Genomic DNA, 27,038 nt, shown 5'->3' with positions numbered 1-27,038 from the left:
TAGTGTCAGGAGCCATTTTCAGTAGGGTCTGCTCTCAGTTCTCCCAACATTTAAGATTGGAGCCAGATCATTGACCATGACACATTGTAGGTGTGAGGTACATGGCAGTTTTGAACTACACAACACTGATTTGACATGAAACAGTAAATTTTAATTAATGCCACAAAGATAGTCCACACTTTGGCCAGGCTTAAAGTGAGTGCTCTTTAAGGCCATAAGTTGTTGCTTCCTAAGACTGGAGCTTAAAATGGTAAGTATGTCACAACTAACAGCCAACATGCATGGTTTGTACATTTTTCCCTCAGTTTTTTTTTTTTTGTTTGTTTGTTTGTTTGTTTTTGCGTAGTTTAATTTATGCTCCAGGTTGGACGAGAAATTGTTTCATTAAAAAATACTTGTTTATATATTAATTCGGCCTCAGGCAGGACTTTGTCCTGTGAACGTATCACTATCTCATCTGAATTATGACTCAGCAGAGACTCAGTGGGTCAGGGGACTGTGCCAGGAATCGAAATGTTTTTATTTTAAGAAAGAAAAAAAAGTCTGTACTGCTCCTGGTTCGTTCTAGAGAGGTTTACACCAGGACTGTGTTCAGATCTCCTTCCTCTGACATTGCGGTTACCCTCCTGAGCAAGATCCTAAACCGAAAATCGCTCGAGGGCGAGACCTTTTCCAGGTTTTTATGCAAATTTGAAGTTACTACTCCAGTAGTTCTCTGAATCCCCAGGGACCCCACTTCTTCTTTTTTTTTTTACTCTGTCAGTAAAAATAGGAGCGTTTCAGCTTCACAGATGTTGGGTCCCCTCTTAAAAAAGATGGTTCTTTAGTAAAGAAAATGCTTTGACATAGAACCATGAACATTTCAGAAACCTTGGCGTGATTAAATCATGTAATGGTGCTTCAGATTGGTGGAGAATGTGCTGTAGATGGCTCTATATAGAGTCTTTTTGAAAATGCTTCTGAATACCACCCACAAGGGTTCGTCTGTTGTTACGATGTCAAGCTTGTAACAGTAGAACCTTTTTCAAAAAGGAGCACATATAGCACATTAATGCACATTTTCCATCAACCTGAAGAACCCTTCAACCCTTTCAAAGTACCAAAGGGTTCTTTGAGTGTTTATGGTTCTATGTAGAACCATTTTCTTTACAGAAGAACCTTTTTTAATTATATCTTTGTTTTGTTTTGTTTTGTTTTTATTTTATAAAAGTGTAGCTAATTATGTTCAGCTGAATTCCAGAGGAATGACAAACTGAGTTGCACACCAGGCCGCAGCTTTGTAGAGATTCTTCTGATAACTCTAGAAGGCCTTCCTGAGGCGTTCCTAGATGATGAGGAACTCTAAAGCCTGCAGTGCCATTACGTGAAGGACTAGACTCCGATATGTGTTTTAGGACATAAATATTAATCAGTTAACGCAGTTATTAGGGAAACGTACCCCGACAGGCTGTTTAGAGGTCCTGTTCTGACTCTGAGAGCCGGTTTTCACAGACCCAAATTAATCCTAGACTAAAAAGAATTGCCATCAGTGCTGCAGTTTAGGACTTAATCCATAACACGTGGAGGACTGTTAGCTAGTGCACACTGGTCACTACACTGGCCACAATGGTTTTCCTACTCAAATGAACCTGATTCAGATCAGCTGATAACTGGTTGTAGTGGTTGAGTTTGACCAGAACAATCACTGAATTGTGCTGGACGCCGGCCTGCCAGGACAAACTCGCCACTCATGGCTTCACCAGTCTCTGAGAAACCAGCCCAAAAATGCTCTGTGCATTTTCTGTGTAATTAAAATAAGTAAAAGTGGAAAGACTGCAGAGGTTAATTGCCAGGTTTAGAGATGGAGTAACACCAGTTTTTCTTTTCCAGTGTTGGAAACCTGAGTTTTGACTAATGCTGATAAGGTTCAGTGTTAAAAATTTGCAAATGGCTCACTTTTAATCTACCTTCTGTTTGTAATTGAAGCTCTTTACTTAAAATGAGCGTAGACGACTGCCCTGACCGTTCTACCCCACAGGAAGAACTACACAGCTAACATCACGTCACATCGCACAGTGTGAGTGAGCGCTATGTCAGGATGTTTTATCGCAATTGGATTGCATTCATTCTTTTCCGGTCTGAACTTTGATCCAGCGTTTTCTACCAATATCGACCCAAAACTGGTGTTCACCAGTGCCGTCTGTGAATAGGTTTCCATTTGTGTTTAGGTTCAGTGATTTACCATCTGCACCTTTTGTACCCCCAAAGAGTTTTGGTGTTTGTCCTCATCACTCTTTTTGCCCTAATCCAGATGCACTTTGTTGTTGATTTGCTCAGATTTACAGAAATGCTGAAACAACTCAACTATTAATGCAAAAAAAAAAAAAACTAGGAAATAAAAATAGTTTATACCCTCTGGCCTGGCTTTGTGGGTGTTTTTTAAGCACAGAATCCACTGCTGTTTAGTTGTTTAATTTTAGTTTAGAAGATTATTTTGCATATTTGCATGCTTTTTTTTTTTTTTTTTGCCCCTTCCCCAATTTGCCATGACAGCTCATTAGATAGCATTGTCTGTTTCAATCTGTCTTCGATTTTTCATTAATTTCCCAGACACACACACATGAGGTGGTGTCGTACATCATGTCTTGGGAAGTTATGGAGTTAATTCAGCAGTTGACGGGCTGTAAATCGCTCAGATTGATGTTACTTGTCCCTCATGTACCCAACTGTGAGTGTAACTCATAGACTGAGCTGGCATCGTTGAAATCTGCACTTTTGCACTGGAGAAAGACCAGCATGCCTGGAAAAGTTGAACACGTTACGATAAAAGTTGAGGCCTGGTTTTAGTGGCTGATCATCCTTAAGCTTGGTGTTTAACCTCACCTGTTCTGCAACCCATTCAACCATGTGTTTGCCTTCCTGAATTAACTGCTTTTTCTTTTCAGTAATAAAATTGGTTGACAATCAATACAAATTTGTTTAATCATTGGGTAGTTTTGTGTCTGTGGGGCTGCGTGCGAGTGTGTGAGAGCACATTTGACCAAGTGTGACTGGTGACTTTTTGTGTTTATTCCTCAGGTTTTACACTTGACCCAACTCTCTCATACCAGGGTGACATTAATTAAGAAGTAAATATTTCACTTTGAGCTCTTACCTGTTTACTGTTTACCTGCCTGTCTGTATTTGGGAGCTACGAGTGTCCATAACCTGCACTTTCACAGCTTTCAGGCTCATATTAGTCTGACTTCTGAAAACAAGAGCTGTGAATCTCTGAAATCTTGCCTTTTGTACCTTTTTCCACAACAATTCACATAAATAATGTGCTCCCTTTTTGCAGAGAGAGAGAGCGAGATTTGTGAAAGTGGATGAGGCCCAGATAAAACACTCCCCTAATCTAATCTAATCAGATTATCATAATCAGACCGGGTGCTTTTTGGCGATTATTCTGTTGGCCTTTTTAGTGAATAATACAGTGTTTTGCTTTATTTGTGATGAACATTGTGTGCTCACTGTTAGTTGAGTGATATTTTCACGCTGGATGTGCCGAGTGACGTCAGGTCCTCGGATATTTGTGTCTATAAAGTGCTGGAGGGTTCGTCTCTTTTTGTCTGGACTAATTTTAGAGGGAACTGAACGATGGAGTCTCAGATTTTAGTGACAGTTTCTGATGTGGAGGTGGTCTTTTTTGGGAAAACTACTGGCACACATTCACTGATCCAAAAGCATTTACTCTGAGACTTTGCAACAGTGCAGTACACACTGAAAAGGATGGTTCTTCAAGGGTTCTGTAGTAAAGAAAGCGGCTCTATGTAGAGCCATGATCACGCAAACAACCCTTTGAAGGATGAAATGGTTATTTGTGTGGTGAAATGGTTCTTATGATTGAAGGACAGTTTGCTGTAGAGCAGCAAAATTGGTTCTTCTGTCACTACAAGCTTAACATGACAACAATAATGGAACCTTTTTTAATGCTACATAGAACCGTTTTCTCCATCAGTCAGATGAACCCTTACACAATGCAAAGAACCTTTTAATCAGGAGTTCTTTTGAGTGTTTGTGGCTCTGTATAGAACCATTTTCTTTACTAAAGAACCCTTTAAGAACTTTTTTAAAAGCATAGGGTGATGGAAAGTCACGATCTTGTGTGCTGATAGCATTTATTCATAGGGCATACAGGATGATACTGGCTGATTAGGTTTGGGAGATCTTTCAAACCTGGACAGGTACACTCAAAGATGGTTCTTTAGTAAAGAACTTGGTTCTATAAAGAACCATGAATACTCAGAGAACCCTTTGCAGGATGAAATGGTTATTTGTGTGGTGAAAGGGTTCTTATGATTGAAGGGATGGTATGCTGTGTAGCACCAAAAATGGTTCATCGGTCACTTCAAGCTTGGCATTTAAACAATAACAGAACCCTTTTAAATGCTACATAGAACCCTTTTGGAAAAGGGTTCTATAGAACCATCTACAGCACATTTTCCATCAGTCTGAAGAACTCTTTCACAATGCAAAGAACTTTTTAAATCATGAGTTCATTTGAGTGTTTGTGGCTATGTTTAGAACAATTTTCTTTACTAAAGAACCCTTTAAGAACTTTTTTTAAAAGCGTAGGGTGATGGAAAGTCACGATCTTGTGTGCTGATAGCATTTATTCATAGGGATACAGGATGATACTGGCTGATTAGGTTTGGGAGATCTTTCAAACCTGGACAGGTACACACTTAAAGATGGTTCTTCAAGGGTTCTTTAATAAAGGTGGTTCTATAAAGAACCATAAACACTCAAAGAACCCTTTTCACGATTAAAGGATTCTTTGCATCATGAAAGCGTTCTTTAGATTGCTGGAGAATTTGCTGTGGTTCTATAAAGAACCTTTTTTTAAAAAGGGTTTGCATCACAACAACAGAACATTACTTTTGGGTGCTACATAGAACCTTTTTCAAAAAAGGATCTATATAGAACCATCTGCAACACATTTTGAAGAACCCATTTATGATGCAAAGAACCATTTAATTATGCACAGGGTTCATGGTTCTTTTATCTTTGCTCAAGACCCCTTGAAGAACCATCTTTTTAGGAGTGTAGAGTGTTTAGGCCATAGCATGCGTTTTATTCATTTTACTGCATTTGTGACTCTGTTCCCCAGCTCGGTGCTCAGGGCTGTCCAAACGGTCCACATTTTTGCTCCAGCCAAACTCACAACACACAGGGACAGAGGAAAAATGTGGACCGTCTTGAGAGCCCTGAGGACCGGATTGGGAAACACTGCTCTACAAATAAATGTTATGTTTTTCTCTAATGCAAATTCATGTGGATCTTGTCCCAATTTCCACATAAACTAGTATTTAGGGGTTGGCGATATACAATACTTGAAAAAATGTCATGACGCACGATATCTATCATGATATTTAATATTTCTGAAGTTTGATATGTTTGTATCAGTAGTGCACCAGCAGTTTAAAAAAATATACAAAACTACATTAAATCCAGTTATTATATAATAACATATATAACAAAACACCCAGAGATGCGTATTGTGGCATGTTGTGACGTCATGATAAAATAAAATATTGTCTCATTTCCCACGTCTAGTGTGTAAATTAGCATCTGCATCAATTTGTGCATATGAAAATGATCCAGTATCTGACTGGCCCATACAGATGTTTTCTTGTTTGTGTTTTAATGCTTAGTCACGTTTCCTTTAGAGCTTTGCGAAGTGCCAGGGCGATATAAAAGTGAAAGAAACCCCAATAAAATATGAAGGCCTTTACTGGTGAAGTTGTAACCTGGCTCATTTATGTCTCAGACTGTGATTAAGACGTTGGCTTTAAATTAAGGCAGTTTAGCACCGTTATGTAATAAATACTACACACAGTCTCTTGTTTGCTGCTTTGCAGATGGTGTCTTGATTTGTATTGCATAGATTGATGGGTTCTACAGGCTTTCTAAGGGGGCTTCCTGCCACAGTTCCAGCTTGTATGCTGTTTTTGCCCCCACTTGCATCATTTTTGGCTCCTTTGAATTGTGCGCTTTCCTCAGTTTTAAGATGTGTGAACACATGGAAATATGAATTATGATGAAGTAGATTCAGATGGGTACCTCATTTCCATAAGAATAAAACATATTGGGCCAGTTTTTGCCGAAAGTAAGCAAACAGCAAGACAAACCTGACACACAATGTGTTTTATTGATGTGGAAATGAGGTGCGTGTTTGAATATGGTCAATTTAATGCATTGCTTTTGTCACCACACTCTTGACAGCAGTGTGTCCCTAATTCTTTCATGTAAAGAAGAAAAAAAACCTGCCCTGACTGTGCTGTACAGTTTAGTTTGGTGACCCACATGAACAATCCAGCACATTTGGCAGCCTAATGTACTCAATCATGTTGAGTTCTTTAGCGAAGGCCCTCCAGGTGTTACCTACAGTCGTTTTAGTGTGGCTGGGATGGATCCGAATCACGTTTTCACGTTACTCTCACAGTTTAGGGGGGAACTGCAAAGTTCTGGGTCCCGCTTCCCTTTTTTAACAGCTGTAAGTTTCACCAAGTTGCGTCAGCAAAGCACAAAAAAGGACCATCTTGTTCCTACTATTATTGGCTGTGAAATAGAGGGTTTACCCTGGGAGCATAATGGGGAAGGAGAAACCTTTATGCAGGGCAGGGTGCTATAATGCGTCATAATGAGGTTTTGTATGAATTTCACATTGTTGATCTTAAAGGGGGTCTGTGAGTGTGCGCATGTGTGCTTTTGAATGCTTGTCATAATCAATGACTTTTCATGCTGTACCCAACTCTGTACACAGTCATGTTTTATTAATGGTGGTTTTGAAATCTGTCCACAGATCAAGGCTAAAAACTATGACAAGGTTGAAAAGGTAAGTTTTCACCACTGTAATAGAAACATCTACGTTATACTCAAACTCCTTGATACTTTATTACAGACACTCTGTTCTGTAAGTCGCCTAAGCACATTAAAATCTTTTGTCTTGGCAGCAGTTGTGTTTATGCTTATGAGAAGATCATATCAGTAGAATAAAATGCAAATAAACACAAATATAGGAAAAGTAATTAGTTATTTTACACAGATCAGGCATAACATCATGACTATTGTTAGCCCCCTTTTACCTTGTTCTTCAATGGTCAGGACCCCCATGGACCCTCACAGAGCAGGTACTATTGGGGTGGTGGATCATTCTCAGCAGTACCACTGACGGTGTTAGTGTGTGTTGTGCTGGTACGAGTGGATCAGACCCTGCAGTTCTGCTGGAATTTTTAACACTGTCCCCACTCACTGTCCACTCTGGTAGACACTCCTACCTCGTCGGTCCACCATGTAGATGTGAAGTCAGAGACGATAGCTCATCTGCTCCTGCACAGTTTGTGTCGGTCATCCTCTAGTCCTTCATCAGTGGTCACAGGACACTGCTGGCTGGATATTTTTGGTTGCTGGACTATTCTCAGTCCAGCAGTGACACTGAGGTGTTTAAAAACTCCAGCAGCACTGCTGTGTCTGATCCACTCAGACCAACACAACACACACTAACACACCACCACCACCACGTCAGTGTCACTGCAGTGCTGAGAATGATCCACCACTCAAACAGTACCTGCTCTGTGAGGGTCCACGGGGGTCCTGACCACTGAAGTACAGGGTAAAGGGGGTAACAAAGTATCAGAGAAACAGATGGACTACAGTTTGTAACTGTAGAACTACAAAGTGCACCTATAGAGTAAGTGGAGCTCATAAAGCGGACAATGAGAGTAGAAACAAGGAGGTGCTCAGAATGTTACGCCTGATTGGTGTATATCTGTGTCCACAGAAACACAAAATATATATTAATTTAATATAATAGTGATCATTTTTTAAAAATTGTTATAATGGATCTGTCTGAGTTTTACTTTCCACCATGTTGAAACTTGTGTATTCATAAAAAAAAAAACCTACTACCACGTTGTCTTGTGATGGAAGTGAGGAAGTGACATCATTTAAGCGTTCAGAGGAGCTAAAGGAATGCTGTTTTTATCTAGCAATGATGATTTGTTGATTTCTGTATCCTGAGCAGGGTTCATCAAGCATAACGTCTGCCCAGTAAAACAAAATAGACTTTTTTTTGCAAAATATGTATAATTATTATTTTGTTGACTGAGGGAAAACTGTTGTTAGAAGGTCTCACCTGGGAGTGTGGGAGTGTTTAGGCCAGTTTTCTGTGAAATTCCCCTCCATCCATCCTCGATATGAGGCGTCATTGGACGCAAAACAATAAATCTGCTTACTCAAGTGGGAAAGCCTGTTTTGGAAAGAGCATATTTAAACTATGGTGGGGGGGAATAAACATATTTTGCTGGTGTGCTAAGTGAAAATAAGTTGGTTCCCTTTAGAGGACGTGTTCACTTACACTATATTTCCAAAAGTGTTCACTCACCCCTCCAAATCATTGAATTCAGGTGTTCCAATCACTTCCAAGGCCTCAGGTGTATAAAACCAAGCCCCTAGGCCTGAAGACTGCTTCTACAGACATTAGTGAAAGAATGGGTCGCTCTCAGGAGTTCAGTGAATTCCAGCGTGGTACCGTGATCAGACACCACCTGTGCACCTTTTCAATAATTTAGCCAGGGATCATTGTTTGTAAATCAAGAATAAAGACTTTAAACATTTGTTTGAAGTCTCAGTGCTTGTCCTGTTTGTGAGAATAACCTGACACTGACATGGCAGTGCTGCGGTAACGTGTGTGCCACAGCAGCAGTAAATACTGCTTAGTTGGTGTTTGAGTTGGAACGGACGTCATGTGGCCTGCATTTGTCCGTGAGGAGATTACTGTTGGTGCTGTGAGGCGAACGGTGAACCTGTTGTGTCAGTGCTAACGTCATTTTCCTCCCAGTGCGACTCTTCAGTCTGCACTCCATCCCACGTAGTCCAGGATGCTCAGGATGCTAGCGCAGAACAGCAAACAGAGCTTAATATATATTTAATTGATTTGAAATCAATAAAAATGTGCCAATGTGCAAACCAAATACAGAGAGATTAGTAACCCAGTGTTCCTTTGATGTGTTAACTGTGTAGCTGTGCATGTCAAACACACTTTGCTTGCTTTTCATGTCCAGCTGTTTCAGAGATGCCTCATGAAGGTCCTGCACATTGACCTGTGGAAATGCTACCTTTCATATGTTCGCGAAACCAAAGGAAAACTGCCCAGCTACAAGTATGTTTTTTCTTTAGCAGAGTTTGCGTATATTGTTATGGTTGTTTGTTAATGAAGGTGTCATCACCCACCGTTGGAGCGAAACCTCACACATCTCCAAAATAGTGTCTACAGGAAAAAGGAACACATTGCAATTTAAGTCAATTTAACATTATTTTTTTTCCATTTACATTTACAGCATTTAGCAGATGCTCTTATCCAGAGCGACTTACACAAAGTGCTTTGTCTGTCTAGAGAAGCTAGATACCAATAGGTTAGAGAGAAAGCCTGTCCTGAGCTCAGATACTGCTAGAAACAAAAGCCCATGTTGACACCCAGAGAAAAGAAACAGTTAAACACAGAACAGTGCAGTACACTTTCCAAGTGGTTCTGGTCCATTTAAATTGGTATATTCATCTACACTGGAAGTCACCCCGGCTCTCCAGGCGCCGTGGATAGGGCTGCCCACCAATCCGGGCAAGTGTGCTCACTGCCCCCTAGTGTGTGTGTGTGTGTTCACTAGTGTGCATGTATGTGGGTGATTCACTGCACCGATGGGTTAAATGCAGAGGTCTAATTTCACAGTGTACAAAGGGTTGTAAATTCTAATTCTATTCTACCTGCCCACCCAACTCATTCTCTCTGGATTAGGGATACACTTCACCATGCTGTCCTTGAATGTATGCAGTGGGCCTTTAAAGGTTCCACTCTAAGATTAAATTAAGTAGGGCAACCCCTTTACATTGACCACGTTGACTGACATCTAACTTTAGGGCTATCTATTCCCAGCTATTGCATAATTAATTAATTAATTAATTAATTAATTAATTAATTTTGAGTTTATAAGATTTGCATTCATACTAGAGCAGTGACTTAGTTACTAATACATCTATCTATCTATCTATATATATATATATATATATATATATATATGTATGTATGTATATGTATATTTGTCTGTGTGTTTCTGTGTGTGTGTGTGTGTGTGTGTATATAATATATATGTATGTACATATATATCTTTGTATGTCTTTGTTGTTTGTATGTTGCAATTGGTTACACGTGACAGACAAGAAAAAAACATTTGATTGGTACATTCATTATGGAATTTTAACGCAGTGCAAATGCAAATGGCACAACAGCGGTGTTTCCTGGACATTCTCATCATTAACTAACAATGGAAAGAAGGGAGTAAAACATGCAATAGCGGTATTACAATTAAAGAAATTCCGAATTCATTTCAGTACATTTATCGGTACAGCAGAAATAGGTTGTGGCTGAAAATGCACCTTACAGTAATATGTTGTATACATTTTCAGTGTATTAGAGCATTCAACGTCAATAATGAGTTGTTAGGGTGGCCCCTGGTGGCTGTAGGATCCTAAGCAGGTGCTTATGCAGTTTTGGTAGAGCCTGCACTGACGTAGCAACACAGTACATTTTATTGCTACACTCCTGGTATGCAATAAGAAGCATGTAACTTGTGCATACTTTGTTAAATAATTTTTGGATTGGTTGTCTTTATAATCAAATTTGTATCATCAGGGAAAAGATGGCTCAGGCATACGATTTTGCCTTGGACAAAATTGGAATGGAGATCATGTCATACCAGGTAAGTACCGCATTGTCAGTACTGATACCTCATATTTCACAGCTGTTACGTCCTGCTCACATTCTTGTTCTGTGTTTTTCTCTCAGATTTGGGTGGACTACATCAACTTTCTTAAAGGAGTGTAAGTAATTAGTCATTCCAAACACATTTTCATCATTTTTACATCACTTGCATTGAAGATATGCTGTGTTCTTGTGGCCTGACACCGTATGTGTTAAAAAAGTGAAAACACAGAGTGTAATGATAACATGCTTTTTTTGGAAGTGTACTTTATTTCCACTTTGTCTGTTAGCGAGGCAGTGGGGTCGTATGCAGAAAACCAGCGAATCACAGCCGTGCGGCGGGTATACCAGAGGGGCTGCGTCAACCCCATGATCAACATCGAACAGCTGTGGAGAGATTACAGCAAATATGAGGAGGTAAGAGAAGAAGTCATGAAAATAGAAAATACAGTTTTCTTTGCTGTGTCAAATGACCAACAAAGCTATAGATGCTTATAAAATTCCAGCGAAAGCTCAACAATGAATAGCAGTAAATATTTTAAATAGTGAATTGCAGTACATTTAATACAAGTACTTGCAGAATAATTACAGATTCATCCAGCAAGCTACCTTTTCAACCACTTCCGTCTGGAAGTGGGAGGTTTTGCTTCAGTTTACTTGAGCTTTTGAAAGATGTTTTGCTCCAGGTTCCAGTGACATGATGTTCATCTGTGTTGTTATATTAAGTGCTAAGTAAACACCTTTTTCCCCTTTTTTTTTTTTTTTAAGGGCATCAATATTCACCTGGCTAAAAAGATGATAGAAGATCGAAGCAGAGACTACATGAATGCTAGAAGGGTTGCTAAGGTAAGAGTCTCACCTGTTCTCACGCTTACTGACTTTTCACCCAGAGTGTCCACCACTGCTATGCTGCAGATAACTCTGAATAAAAATGTTCACATCTGGTGTTTAATTAGGCATTTAATATTAATTGACACATCTGGAACAGTGAGTTCACTTGTCAGTACATTAAAAACTGAAAGATCTCAGTATGTGACATTTGCTAACTGGCTTTGTTACAGGGTAATCACATTGGGATTAGAAACCTCTTTTACAAGTGAGCCCCGGCCAAGAAGGCAGCACACAAAACAGTCAACAAAGAAACAACACGACCACAACCAGTGATAGCTTTTTTACAGTTATCTTGAAATCACTCAATGAAATAATTTGCTCCAATTACAAATGTTTCTGCAGATCATTCCATGCAGATGGAGCTCTGTAACTTAAAGCTGCCTTGCCATGTTGGGAACGTCCAGCTGAATTTACTATTAAAATGTAAATTATACTGAGACTTTTGTTGATATGAATGCTGACAAATATGAAGGAAGCTGAATAATAAACACTTTGTAGACAAAAATTATCCAGTGAAATTGTCTTTGCCCTGAAAGTGAAGGCCAACCACCCATTTCCTAAAGTGCACAGTGATCAGTTGAATATCTGGTGCCTGTTATAAGTCTTAAAGCAGAATGATAAACAGAGTCCAGTGAATGTAATGTAACTCTATAACTCTAAAATATATCACCATAATTGTGCTCTGTTGTAGGAGTATGAGACAGTGATGAAGGGTTTGGACCGAAACGCACCCTCAGTGCCTCCACAGAACTCTCCTCAGGAGGCCCAGCAGGTGGAGATGTGGAAGAAATACATCCAGTGGGAGAAGAGCAACCCTCTGCGCACAGAAGACCAAACACTCATCACTAAGAGAGGTGATGAGGCCTGTAGCATAAAACAGTGCTTCTCAGAAAATAACTGTTTCATTAAATTTACTTGATTCAAAAATTTACACATTAAATTAATGTGTGTAATGATTTGGATCATTTCTATTGGCCCATTCACTATGACATTTGACCATAATGTTAGAGGAGTTGGCAGTTTAATTTGTGGAGGAAGTTCTCATGAGTTCAAGCATGTATTAGAGCAAAAACACTGACATGCAGGACAGATGTGCTACAGAACCAGGATGTGGAAATTGGCTAAGGATAATCGGAATTACTAATTTTTCCCTTATAATGTCAGTCCACTTAACTAAAGGACCAGTTTTACAAATTAGCCCTTTGTGTTTGTTTTTGTATTTATGTAAAAATACCTGATGTTTAAAATATCAGAAGTGGCCAGAGTAGGGTTCTCCGTTTAGCAGCTGTAGCCAGTCAGCAGCCTGTCCCTGTTGTCCACCCTCACAGACACACAGACTAACAGCAGGCCATGTAGGAGGAGAACACAGTGACGGACACTGCACCACCACACTTTTACTCCCCGTGGGTTCAGCCCAACACCACATGTGTAATATAAATGGTGTTCAGTGTGAAGTCACTGAAAATAAGGTATTTTATATGTTCTTCACAGAAAATGATCAGAGGAATCTGAAGTGAAAGTAGTAATAATTCATTTTTTTCTTTTGGTAAACATTGAAAATGGGTCCCACAGACCCCCAACATCACACAAGGGTTAAAGAGGTTTTTTATGGTGATCCAAAATGTTGACCTTTATCAACCTGTGTAGAATTAACAAGTTTAGCACCAAAACGAATCCTTATTCTTCTTATCCAGACTCCTTATGTTGTGTGAGATTTCAGTATCCAGGATAGTCAAAGTCCCCAATCTGTGGTTTGTATAGAGAAAGCTTGCTGGCACAACGCCTTGCTGTTTTGTTGCTATAGTCTGTATGTTCTTGCTCCTGCAGTGATGTTTGCCTACGAGCAGTGCCTTTTGGTGCTCGGCCATCATCCTGACGTGTGGTACGAGGCTGCTCAGTATCTGGAGCAGTCCAGCAAGCTGCTTGCAGAGAAAGGGGTTCGTGTGCTATCTTTCATCTCAGTTTTTCAGCTGTGCAAGTGCTTGTTGCCATTTCATTTGATTTGTTTAATTGTGTTGTAAAGTGTCGTAAAAATTACAGCTATTTAATTTTGTGATTGAATTTAAATGTATCATTTAAATGTATATTTAGTGTTTTCATTTTTATTAGGCTGTGAGGTTGAGATTGAGGTTGTAGAAACTCACATGATCATTTATCCTCACTGTTAAAAGTAAAGATGCCCACAATGGCTTTTTGTGCGATGCCATGAAAGCACCACTTTGGTTCCCAGGAGAACCGATCAGTTGATGGTTTTTAAAGTTTAAAGAACCTCCACATAACCTAAAGGTTCTCAATTTGATAAAGAATGTGTTCATTATGTGAAGGTTCTTTTAACCCCATTAAAAGCTTCTTCACACTTACAGATCTCGTTTTCAAATGATTCTTTAGGGAACCAAATGTGGTTCTTCTATGGCCTCTCTTTAAGAACCATTTGTGGCACATTTATATTATTTTTAAGAGCATTTTGTACTGTCTGTTTGCTTGGTAATGTCTCATAATGCAAATGCCTTGAAACCACTAAGTCTCATTCTTTTTTTTTTTTTTTAATAAACATCTTCATTTAGGACATGAACAACGCTAAGCTATTCAGCGACGAGGCTGCTAACATCTATGAGCGTGCCATCTCAACTCTACTGAAGAAGAACATGCTGCTATATTTCTCTTTTGCAGACTATGAGGAGGTGAGGCTTTCAGCGCTGATACAAATGCATAGTTTGGATAATATAAATGATCAGTTCATTTTTTTGATGTATCAGCAATCCAGGTAGTAATTAAGATTAAGAGACCCTTATTTGTCCCACAATGGGGAAGTTTCACCTCCGCAGTCTAACCCATTTGTGCAGTGAAACACCACATACACACTAGTGAACACACACACTAGGGGGCAGTGAGCACACTTGCCCGGAGTGGTGGGCAGCCCTATCTGCAGCGCACTGGGAGCAGTTGGGGGTTAGGTGCCTTGCTCAAGGGCACCTCAGTCATGCACTGTCGGCTCACTACATGACTAATATAAACATTTTTCTCTTTGTATTAATTAAAAGTCAACCTAAAATTATTTCTCTTACATTGATAGTTTGTCATGTTAAGCATTAATTATCATATATTTAAAAAACAGAATTCTTGTTTTCTTCCATCAAAATGCTCCTTTTGCTTCACCTCTGCTAAAAGGTCTTTTTTCATTATATCTCTGTGCGCCAGTAGAAGAAGAAAAATAATATTAATTCAGTAATATAATGTCTACCCCCACCTGTCATTGAGTGAAAACGTTCAACTAGCTCAGAGACTCTCTCTGACACGATTCACTCATAATGCATAATGATTTCTCATTCACATTGGCCGTTATTTGTCAAGGTCACGTACAGTCAACTCTGATTAACACACAAATTTCAAAGGCAGTTTTTCATCAACTTTATCTTTGCCGTGTCTGTATAAGCTACCTCCCGTTTGGTATGAGCGTGTGTAATTCTGACAGTAGTAGTTTTAGTAGCCTTGCAGTTAACTATCCAAAACTGTTATCAACATCACCTGTAATACCAAAAATAAGAGTAAAAATAGAAAAGAACAGTAATAATATGTGCACGTGGCAGTCCAATACAAAAGTAGATGTGCGTATTTTACATGTATATTGATAAGTAAAATAAGTAATTGATAAGTAAAAGTAAAAATTAAAAAAAAAAATCACACTACACAATCATGTCATTCTACAATTTATTTCACATTTTATTCTTTCCACTGATCATAATTTTAACACTATAAAGTTTGGTCAGTGGGGGGGAGCAGTGCAGTCGCCACTCTGCCTACAAACACAGCCATTGGCTCACTAGCTGCTGAATGCTGTTATAGGCTCCCTACCAAAACATCTGCATGAATTAGGGTGTTCTTCCTGGTAAACTGGTGCTTGATTTCATGCACTAAAGCAGGGTCGTCATTTGCCCTCAAATCTCCAGTTATTTCCACCTCGCACTGTTTCATGAAATGGATGCAGAGTAGTTTGTCGAACGATCAAATCTGCGCTCTTTTCTATGCAACTTTTCTATGATTTAATAAGGCCCAACGTTGTGTCCAGGTAATGAATCATGAAATCTACAATATATTCGTATGAATAATGTTAATAAATTTCCCTTGTGCTGTTATGCTGATCCTTGTAAAGCTGCTCAGGATGAGGAGGTGTGATTAATGAGTTGCAGCTGGGCTGATTTTCTAGCTGTGATACCATTAAGCCTCCTGAAATCTTAATTTTTTTTTTTTGAGTTTAAAAAGCACCTAACTTGTCTGGTGACTTGTCTTCTGCAGAGTCGTATGAAATATGAAAAAGTGCACAGCATATACAACCGCCTGCTGGCCATAGAAGACATCGACCCGACCTTGGTGAGGCTCATTTTATGCATGGCAATTATTTATTAGTTTTCATGAAGAATAACTATTAATTCCTTACCAAGTGTTTTCTCTACTTCAGTGCCCTATTACGACACTGATTTTCTCTTCTTTTGCCCACTGTTTAGGTTTACATCCAGTACATGAAGTTTGCCAGGAGGGCGGAGGGCATTAAGTCAGGTCGTGCCATCTTTAAGAAAGCCAGAGAAGACGTTCGAACACGGCACCATGTTTACGTCACAGCCGCTCTTATGGAATACTACTGCAGCAAGGTAATCTAAAGTTTCTGGGATGAGAGTGAACCTGTTCTGCATTTAGGGGGTAGTTTGAGGAAACTAACATATTATTTATTTATTTATTTAAAGATGCTAAAATAGTTTCAAGGTTATGATGTAACACAATAAAAATGAATATGTACTCAGAATACAGAGAATATCTGTATTCAGTCCAAGTTACATTTTGTAAAGGCAGGTTTTTTAACGTAGATATCTTTACATTTTTTAGGAGAAAGCTTTCAGAGTACTTTTAAATTACATTTAAAATCAATACTAAGGCCAATACAATAAAATCAATACTAATAAACCATTGTGATAATCAGTTATTAATCTCTGTGTTGCTGACCTGCATATCATTAACTAAAATCACTTTATAGTCAAATTTGTAAGATTTTGTGATAATTAAGATAATTGTGATATTACTGTAATTGTGGGAGCAGCAGTGGACTGAAGCAGGTGATGAGAGCCAAAATAATGTTGATATTTTTGTCATTTTATTTATTTATTTAATTTTTTTATTTTTATTTTATCAAATATATAAAAATTCAGAATTAAATAAAGAAAACTGCTAACTAGTAACAGAGAGGAACATTGAGAAAAAAAAATACAAAAGCAGAGTTTTTCCATGTGCTTTATCAGTGTATTCATAATGTATTCTGAATATTTTTACATGCATTTTGAAATATTAATTCTTTCTTTCTTTCTTTATATATATATATATATATATATATATATATATATATATATATATATATATATATATATATATAATTCTTTTTCTTTATTATCTTTATTTTATTATCCTTTTCTTATTTATCTATTCTTCTTTTTTTATGTATTTTGATTATTTATTGTAAACGTATTCTGAATATTTTGTATTGTGAACACTTTGTATTGCGACAGAATTTATTACTGAACACATTTGAGGCAGTGTATTCAGCCATGATGACTTTTTCAAGGAATTTTGACCTACTTCTGCGTAACTTATCTAGGTTACTGGGACTTAATGGAACCATGGGGTTAGGTTAATTAGTGTTCTTAAGCAATATATAAGGGTTCACATACACACTGTCATGGTGCTCATTCATATTGTTGGCGAAGTGTGTTTTCCAGCTATGTCTGGTCAGCATCCATATTGCTGGTAGTTACTGAACAAAATCTTCAGTTTCAGTTTTCAAGCAAACAGGTCGACCAAACCAGACTGTAGCTGCATAAACTTCTGTGTTTAGCGTGATTTAGTCAACCTATTAATTATATAGGTTTTAGGCAAGGCAAGTGGATTTAATAATGCATCCCTTCTTTTACTCCTAGTAAGAATCTGACAGCTGCATTCTGAATCAGCTGAAGCTGTTTGATTGACTTTTTGGGAGTCCAGTTCGGAGACCATTACAGTGATCGATCCTGCTAAAAATAAAGGCATTGATGAGTTTCTCCGGCTCTGCTTGAGCCAGAAAATCTCTGAACTTGAGTCTTAGTTCTTAAGGTGATAAAAGTTGATTTAATAACTGCTTTGACACGACTGCTAAAACTAAGATCAGAGTCCATTACTTACTAGTTCTTTAGATTTTAGGGCTCTTGAATCCAGATAGGTAGCTAGTCTTTGCCTCTCATTGCTAATGCTATGAATTAAATAAAATAATCAATTTTTTCTTTATTTAACTGCAATTATAATGCATTTTAAGCATAGCTACAGTTATAAGCAAAATGTTGAATGTTTTCTTGATTTTGTAAGTGAAAATGTTTTAAAAATGTTTAAAATTTAACAAATCCTTTACAGAGAACACATTTTAATGACAGTTCTGCACATTTTAGTGCAACATATTAGAAAATTAAAATGCTGTAACTTTTGCACAGGCCACATTTTATGTTTTAGTTTTTTTACAATGTAATTTGGCCAGAGGCCCAAAGCTTTTGTCCTCAGCTGTATTTTTTGAAGCGTTGTATGGTGCAAATGATAGTAAAGAATAACATCTGTTGTTCAACTTTGTGAATGAGGAAAGTCAGATAGTGTCTCTAGAAACCTGAGAATGTGGGATAGGATGCTAATAAATCAGGCTAATCAGTAATAATCATTTCAATTGGTTGCTTAAAAACATTGATGGAGCTTTTGCCCAGTTATTAATTTTAAGTGTAGTGCTTTTTCCTGGTCAGTATCATAACTGTTTTAAGGTCATCTGATGACAGTTCCCCTGTGCTAAAAATCTCTAGAAGCAGTAGGTAGTGTGGTTCACATATTGGCTTCAACTCATAAAATGGGGTTTGTATAATTTCTCCATCAGGACAAATCAGTGGCCTTTAAGATCTTTGAGCTGGGTCTGAAGAAGTACGGAGACATCCCAGAGTACATACTGGCATATATTGATTATCTCTCTCATCTCAATGGTAAGAACATTTTCTTTTCTACCTCTGTCGAAAAGCCCACAGATCTAGCTTGTGTTACATGATTTGTAAGTTATTATTTTAGCAGGATATTGGTTAATAACTATTTTTAAACATTTTACCAAGATAAAAAAGACTTGAATAGACTGGAATAAAAAATGAGTTATTACAGACGTCACTACAATTATGATTTGTCAGTTAAGAGATGATGATGATGATCCCAACCCCTCCACCCCCACCACCCAATAGTGCTTTTACTTTTTAATGCTAACTCATTAACTATTTTATTTTCTATGTCTGTTTCCCATTTGTAGCTGTTTCCCCTAATTGTCGTCTTATTGGCTGTCAAAAAGCTTTTCTACATTATACATAATATTCCTGTCATGTTATTTGAGTGTAATAAATGTCGGCCTTGGCATTTTCAGAATCGCAAAGTTCCTCTTTCTGTCCTGTACAGCTGTTAAACTTGCAGAGAGAAAGTCTGATGTTCTCTCCAACAGCAGTGTCGTGAATTGCTCTTTTGACCTAGATTTTAGTAGATAGATGCCCTCAGGGACAAACTGTGGTCTTGCAAGACCCCTGATAGCCATGTCACGATCATAGAACCATTATCCAATGATTAATTGCCATATCAGTAATTATGATTAAAAATCTAACTGCCTTTTTAATTAATTGTATGCAACTATTGTATCACTGCTGTTGGACCAAAACCTTGTAAGTGAATACAACCAGACATTTTTCCAAGCATTTTTGGGCCACTTCTTTTGGTCCGTTCATCTTAAATTTACATACGATATAAAGGATAGTAGGTTGTTTTTTTTTTTGTTTGTTTGTTTTTATTATTATTATGCCAAAAACTGAAAGACAAAAATGGAAATGTAAGGTTTTGATCCGACTATAGCGATAACATTAAACCTTATGTGGTCATATTGGCTGATTAACAGCCTTGATTTCTCTTAATGTATTAGAGCACTATCTCAGAAGTTAGAACTTTTGACCTGTGACATCTCAGTAAATGTGTCTCCTCCTCTTTTATTTACCATTGCCTCAACTCAACATACGGAAAAGCACCCAGTTCCTGCTCTGTGTGTTGGAACATAAGCATATGTATCTGTGGAAAATAGTTGTGACAAGCTGAAATATTCATGATTGCCTCAATAATTGTGGAGCCCACACACTGTGTAATTTTGGGAGAAAAGAAAAAAAAAACAAGACCTAAAAAAGGGAGCTTATTTCATGTTTGTGTTCGTCAATTTTAAGCAACACTGTAAATTTATTTGAAAAATGAGCTTTATTAATATGCAGTAGCCTGTTGTGCCAACATTATAGCTGTTTTGGAAGATTAAAATATTGTTATTTTAAGATTTGTATCAAGCCAAACCAAGTCGTAATTCAAAAATACCTGCGGAAGGGTAAACACTAACATCCCATTTGACTGACGATGAAAACAAAATGAACCTCCAAACAGAAATTTATTAATTTGTCATTTGTACGTATCAAAGGGCCACTCGTTCATCTAATGTTTACATCTGAAATGAATTTCTTGAATGTGACTTGAGGTGAATTTTTGAGCCACCTCAAGCTTTGTGGTTTGAGACACCTGGACATTTACTCTACTGGCCCTATCAGTAATCCATCCCTTGATGTCCTCTTTATGCCCAAATTATGTTTATAAAACGGTTCGAAAATCCAATTGGCTGAGATTTGTTGTCCTAAAACACTGTATTTACACAAGACCACATGGATTTTGTATTAACGTGGCAAGCTTTTTAAAAACCTTATTATTTAAAAATAATAATAATATGGAATATTTATGTTGCTTAGCAGTTAATGAACTACACTGCTTGGTGGAAGAATAGTTGTTAATTATAAAATCACTGTAAAGCACGGCTTCTTGTTGCTCATTACTTCATTTACCCAAAAAACATAGTAATTAATTCTAACCACTTTTTATATTCCATTTGTGACCTGCTCTTGCAATGACCATGTACCCATCACAGCTTGGCTGTTTAGTCACAGTGAGTGGTGATGGAATATGTGTGAAAAGGCCTCTTATCAAACCACACACACAATAAACTCTCCTTCACAGTGGATAGCACGTTGACAGTGTTTGCCATGCAGTAAATACAGGGCCGTCGCTAGGCTATTACTTTATCATCAAGTTTATTTCTGCTTTGTCCTGAAAAATGTTGCCGTGAGTCTGAGGGACATCATGAATGAATGATTGACTGATTTTCCATTTAACACTGTCTCGCTTTCTTCACAGAGGACAACAACACACGAGTCCTTTTTGAGAGAGTTCTGACTTCTGGCAGTCTTTCTCCAGAAAAATCAGGGTTAGAAAGCTTTTTTTTATTATTTGTGTGTTGTAAATGCCTTACATGTTTAGGTTTATGAACTAACAGTGCTTACATTTGTCTCCTGCTAAATACACTGATCAGGCATAACATTATGACCACCTCCTTGTTTCTACACTCATTGTCCGTTTTATCAGCTCCACTTACTGTATAGCTGCACTTTGTAGTTCTACAGTTACAGACTGTAGTCCATCTGTTTCTCTGATACTTTGTTAGCCCCTTTTACCCTGTTCTTCAGTGGTCAGGACCCCCATGGACCCTCACAGAACAGGTGTTATTTGAGTGGTGGATCATTCTCAGCACTGCAGTGACACTGATGTGGTGGTGGTGGTGTGTTAGTGTGTGTTGTGCTGGTCTGAGTGGAGTAAGTGGAGCTGATAAAATGGATAATGAGCATAGAAACAAGGAGGTGGTCATGATGATATGCCTGATCGGTGTATTTTCACTGCTAATGTTTATATTTCTTTACATACATAAAATGCTTTCAAAGAAAGAATATTATAAATATAAGTTGGAAGTGGACTGTACACTCAGGATTATATGTTAAAGTAAGCAAGCAGTATGTTCTTTATAAAAAGGCAAAAAGGAAACACCCATTCTGCTAGCACTTTTCAGCACTGCCCTCTAAATATGGTCTAAACTAAATTTACAAGCACCAGATTAAGAGTTTGAAAAGTAGTTCTTTTCATAATCCCCAAGATGTCACAGTGACTATATATACTACTTTCTTTTATTTACATTTATTTGTCTTATTCCAGCCCACTCAACTCACAGCTAGCTTGTTTTGCGTCATGTTTAATGCGTGTTTGACAGGGAGATCTGGGCTCGCTTCTTAGCATTTGAGAGCAACATTGGAGACCTGGCCAGTATCCTGAAGGTAGAGCGAAGGCGTTTTATGGCTTTCAAAGACGAATACGAGGGCAAGGAGACGGCCCTGCTTGTGGACAGATATAAGTTCATGGATCTGTACCCCTGCTCCACCAGCGAACTCAAAGCCCTTGGATACAAGGTGAGATTAGAGCTACTTTCTGTGTGACCTACACAATTTTTTTCCCAGTTGTGAAGCATTACTATTAGAGCTAGACCTTCAGTTCAGGCTACAATAATGCTACATTCTGCTAGCACCCCATAGGATTTCTAATAGTATGTTAGCGCTAAGCTAATACTGATGCACATGAACATTAAGTATATAAATCTGAGGCTGTTAGTGATTGCGTATGTTTATCTGCCACCACAATGTTTTTACCTCAATAAAAGCATTTATTCCAATCTTTTGAGCACTAGTGTACATCATGCTCCCCAATAATAACTACATTTAGTACACTACAGTTTAGTACATTTGATAATAGTAGTAATCCCACATCCTTCTGTCCTCTCCTGTCTCTGTACTGTTGAACGACAGGATGTGTCCCGTGCCAAATATGCTGCCCTGATCCCAGAGGCAGTAGTTGCCCCTTCTGCCCCCGCACTGAAAGATGAGGCTGACCGTAAGCCGGAATATCCAAAACCAGACACCAACCAGATGATTCCCTTCCAGCCCCGCCACCTCGCCCGTAAGTGTCTGTCTGTTCGCACTACCTTGCTAATTTTAGATGTTGTTCTCATCTAATGAGCCGTCTCTGTCATTTGAGTAATTCATTCCTCCCATTGTAATGACCGTTTGAAGACAAGTTACTTCAGATCTACAGTAGCAATAAGATATTCAGCTTGCTAGGAGTGACATTAATCAGCCAATCACATGGCCGCAACTCAATGCATTTAGGTATGTAGAGGTGGTCAAGACAACTTGCTGAAGTGCAAACTGAGCATCAGAATGGGGGAAGAAAGGTGATTTAAGTGACGTGGCGTGGTTGTTGGTGCCAGACGGGCTGCTCTGAGTAGTTCAGAAACTGCTGATCTGCTGGGATTTTCACACACAACCATCTCTAGGGTTTACAGAGAATGGCCCAAAAAAGAGAAAATATCCAGTGAGCGGCAGTTGTGTGGACGAAAATACCATGTTGATGTGAGAGGTCAGAGGAGAATGGGCAGACTGGTTCGAGATGATAGAAAGGCAACAGTAACTCAAATAACCAACCAAAATCTCTGAGGAATGTTTTTATCACTTTGTTGAAAGTATACCACGAAGAATTACAGCAGTTATGAAGGCAAAAGAGGGTCCAAACTTTTACTAGCAATGTACCTAATAAAGTGGCCGGTGAGTGTACATACATACATACATAAACACACACAGTTTCCTTATCATACTAATCTCTGAGTCAGAATCGGACATTGCTAACTTTTCTGAAACTTTCTCATATAGAGCTTAAACCCAGAGTCCCTAAAGAATTGCTGCTGTTCAGCCCTGATGGACCAAAGCAGATATTTATATCTCAGTGAGATGACGTTCACAAAGCGAATTGGAAAAATCTGCGTCAGGATGCTCCAGTTCAGACTGAAACTAGGACTAACCTACTTAAGTTTCCGTGTCAAAAATGGCAGTAAAGGCAAGAGATGGCCTGATGTTCGTTTTTTCATCAACCCAGATGTTATAATCAGCCTAAGAGAACATACGCCCTGGATCTAATGCATTTGCAAAGTAGAACAAGTGGCAGTGGCAGGCTGCAATTAGCAGCCAGAGCATGTTTATGGTGATGTAATAAGAACAGCACGGAGAGAAATACAGTGACTTGACTGAATGAGGACATCCATATCTGCTCATATGTTGCTTTTATTATATTCTGTGAAGTAAAGGTGGCACAAAGTGCAGTGAATAAAGAGCTGGCATGTCATTTGCTGTTGATGCTGTGCTGTGAGCAGTTATGACAAACATTTTTTCAGGATCTGTGGGGAAAATGTTTTAAGAAGAATTCCCATTTAAGGAAGTCCTACAAAGCTTTCACAAAGCTCACCTTTCTACACAGGCTTTTGTGCTTAGAGAGAATGCAAGACTCTGATAGTGTTCTATCTGTAATAACAGTAATAGTAACCTTATGCAGTATGGGGAAAACCTCAAAGCCTTTGTTAATTTAATTTTCAATATATGTTTAAACATTTTCCATTTTTCAGAGCCACAAAAAAGGAATGAAACATAATTAACGGAAAATTACACAGAACCCTCAGCCTCAACAACTGAATAGATTGTCCAGTATTTAGTGTGTCCACTCTTTGCTTTCATTACCGTACTGTATAAAAGTCAGAGACCACTCATTTAAAGTGCATATCATCAGAAACATTCAGAGAATCTGGAGAAATATCTTTGCATAAAGGATAGTGCTGAAAACCGCACATGAATGCCCATGATCCTCAGTCTCTCAGACAGCACTGCATTAAAAACAGCATGTTTATGTGATGGATGATTTGGGAATACACTGATAAACAATTGTAAATAATCACTGTCCATCGCTGCAACCTCAAATTCTTGTTAAGTCTACACTGTGCACAGAGGAAGTCATGTGTCAGCAACGCCCAGAAACGCTGCCGACTTCTCTGGGCTCAAACTCATTTAAGACGGACTGATGGACAGTGGAAACTGTGGAAACTTTGTGGTCTCATGAGTCCGCCTTTCAGATTGTTGATGGAAATAATGTTGTCTGGGCCAAAAAAGAAAACGACCACATTATTACCAGCATAAAGTTCAAAAGCCAGTGTCTGTGGTGGTATGGATGATGGAGGTGCGGTGTTAGCAGGTAATTTGTTTATCTGTGTAAGCGCCGTTAATGCTGAACGCATTTTGGGGCAACGTGCTGCCTTTTAGATGCCGTCTGTTTCAGGGATGTCAATGTTTATTTCATCACTACACTTTCTGTATGTATTACACCAGCATTGCTGTGTAACCAGACAGTGTGGATGCTAGACTGGCCTGTCTGCAGTCCAGAACCGTCTCTTATGAAAAGTGTGTGTGTTAAGCTCAAAATATGATAACAAAGGCCCTGTATGGTTGTACTAGTATAATAGAAAAACTCTGCTTTCGAGACTAGACCAGTGTTTTCAGTCCCCAAATGTTTATTAAGGACTGTTAAAAGGAAAAGTGATGTAACACTAGTAATCATGCTCATGTCCTAACTTTTTGGTGCACATTGCAAACAACAAATTTGGAATGAGCTTACATTTACGAAAAAACAATAATGTGTTTTGATTTAATATAGGCCAAACAGAACTTACTAATCACTGCTGTTTTTAATAGCATTTCATTTACCTTCCCAGCTTTTTTGGAATTGATATTGTATTAAATGTCTGTTATTTGATTGGCACTTCAATAAATAATGGATGGTGATGACTCTTGCACAATACTGTATATATATATTTAATAAGTAATGCTTGTAATATTAAGCCATGTGTATCTGTGATGCAGCCCCCGGCCTGCACCCTGTACCTGGAGGAGTGTTTCCTGTCCCTCCCGCTGCTGTTGTACTTATGAAGCTGCTGCCTCCTCCAACTTGTTTTACGGTCAGTATTACAGGCCACTATACTACTGTCTATGACTAAGAGCTTTCTGTTAGTTAAACCCTGTTGTTTAAGAACAATGGGCCTCATTCATCCAACCGTTCAAAAGAAATAATCTCTTCTTAAATCCCACTTACGCAGTTTTCACAAAGATTCTGACATTCAAAAGTGTTTTCTTATTTGGGAATTGTTTTTAGGTAAGAACAGAATCTACACACTCAACACTGCAAACAGTTCTGTGGTTTAAAAACACATAATCTGCTGTAGACCTTTGTTAGGACCTTTCTCAAGAACATATTTAAGAAAATACTTAGGAAAATATTGATGAAATGAGGCCTATTGATGTTCATCTAAAGCAGGAGTATTTAATTAAAATTCAATAAGGTCCAGTTAGAGAAAATTTCCCCAAGCAAAGGCTCTGGAACATCATAATGTCTAACCTGCATCATGATTCAGTGTCATATACTGTAAACTGAAGTAGCCTAGTAGGAATATCAACGTCTTATAGAGTAACAACTGAATATCAGATCAAAGTCCAATTCAGTCACATTTCAACAACATTTGTCAGTTTTCCCTTTTTAGATCACGCCATGTGAAATAACTTCCCTAACTTGACTCACTTTCTTCTCTGACTGCTGTTTCTCGCCTCGTCCCTCCCCTGTGTGTGTCACTCATTTGAGTCTCAGTGCTCGTCATGATGCACAGATCTGATGGGCTGAGTGGCGTAACATGTGATATTTACAACGCATGTGATTGGTCTGTGAGTTTCCCGGACTACTAAAACTATCATAAAGGCTAGAAAAGTTACGCTGATTAAAACAGGACCACTTGGTTGAAATTAAATTGTAGGCCCAGGTCCACATAGGACAGCATCTAGGTCCAGACTGTTAGTGACCTCTGATCTAAAGCATGTGTCCTAGTTGAGGCTTTTCTAGAATATCTCTCTGTTGTTGAAGTTGAGAGTTCTTAGTAGGGATGCATGATGATGCATGTTGGCAGATATTAAATTATACCTTTAGGTGATGCTGATTTACTGTATTAAAATATCTGCATTTTTTAATTGTACTGTTCATTATTTTACAAAATTCAGTGTTATATTTCTCATTGTAATTCTGGTAGATGTCGGCATAAGCAGATATGTATATGGAAAAATACTAGATTGGCCTGCAACTCCCATATTGGTGCATCCCTAATCCTTACTGTCATGTTGCTGTTGTTTAATTTGCATTCTGTATCAGTGTTTCTGTGGAGTGCTGTTGTTTGCAAGTTTGAATCAAAGCTTGCTTGTTGTCTGAGAGTTTTATAGCCCACTTCCACTCCCCATATATGACTCGGAGAGAGCCCTTAATGTGGCAAAACCTTCATGTGAACATGCAGTGAGAGGCAGAGTGGACAGGCTGAGGGAGCAGGGGCCAGAATGAGACATTTCTTCCAGAATAGTTCATGTGAAAACGTTTTGTAATTTGTTTTCCCCTCTTCCTCTGCAGGGTCCGTTTGTAAAAGTGGATGAGCTGATGGAGTCGTTTAGAAGATGCACGCTGCCAGAGAGTATGTATCCCACAC

The 27,038-nt window shown here is 38.4% G+C and overlaps 1 protein-coding gene across 1 annotated transcript in view; it reads left to right on the top strand.

Annotated features, from left to right (window-relative positions):
- The window catches only part of cstf3 (cleavage stimulation factor, 3' pre-RNA, subunit 3), a 33,761-nt gene that overhangs the window by 4,903 nt on the left and 1,820 nt on the right, over positions 1–27,038 (top strand). The window contains exons 4-20 of the mRNA XM_017707998.1: positions 6,824–6,856; positions 9,084–9,181; positions 10,706–10,772; positions 10,859–10,893; positions 11,065–11,191; positions 11,543–11,620; positions 12,357–12,519; positions 13,493–13,602; positions 14,230–14,346; positions 15,959–16,033; positions 16,168–16,311; positions 18,594–18,696; positions 20,960–21,029; positions 21,864–22,059; positions 22,453–22,603; positions 25,384–25,478; positions 26,963–27,023. Coding sequence (XP_017563487.1) covers positions 6,824–6,856; positions 9,084–9,181; positions 10,706–10,772; positions 10,859–10,893; positions 11,065–11,191; positions 11,543–11,620; positions 12,357–12,519; positions 13,493–13,602; positions 14,230–14,346; positions 15,959–16,033; positions 16,168–16,311; positions 18,594–18,696; positions 20,960–21,029; positions 21,864–22,059; positions 22,453–22,603; positions 25,384–25,478; positions 26,963–27,023 — 1,723 coding nt within the window. The remainder of the gene's footprint in view (positions 1–6,823; positions 6,857–9,083; positions 9,182–10,705; positions 10,773–10,858; positions 10,894–11,064; positions 11,192–11,542; positions 11,621–12,356; positions 12,520–13,492; positions 13,603–14,229; positions 14,347–15,958; positions 16,034–16,167; positions 16,312–18,593; positions 18,697–20,959; positions 21,030–21,863; positions 22,060–22,452; positions 22,604–25,383; positions 25,479–26,962; positions 27,024–27,038) is intronic.

This window comes from Pygocentrus nattereri, chromosome 7 (genome assembly GCF_015220715.1).
Source record: "Pygocentrus nattereri isolate fPygNat1 chromosome 7, fPygNat1.pri, whole genome shotgun sequence".
Taxonomy (NCBI): Eukaryota; Metazoa; Chordata; class Actinopteri; order Characiformes; family Serrasalmidae; genus Pygocentrus; species Pygocentrus nattereri.
The sequence above is the reverse complement of the archived record's forward strand: the minus strand, read 5'-3'. Positions and strand labels throughout refer to the sequence as shown.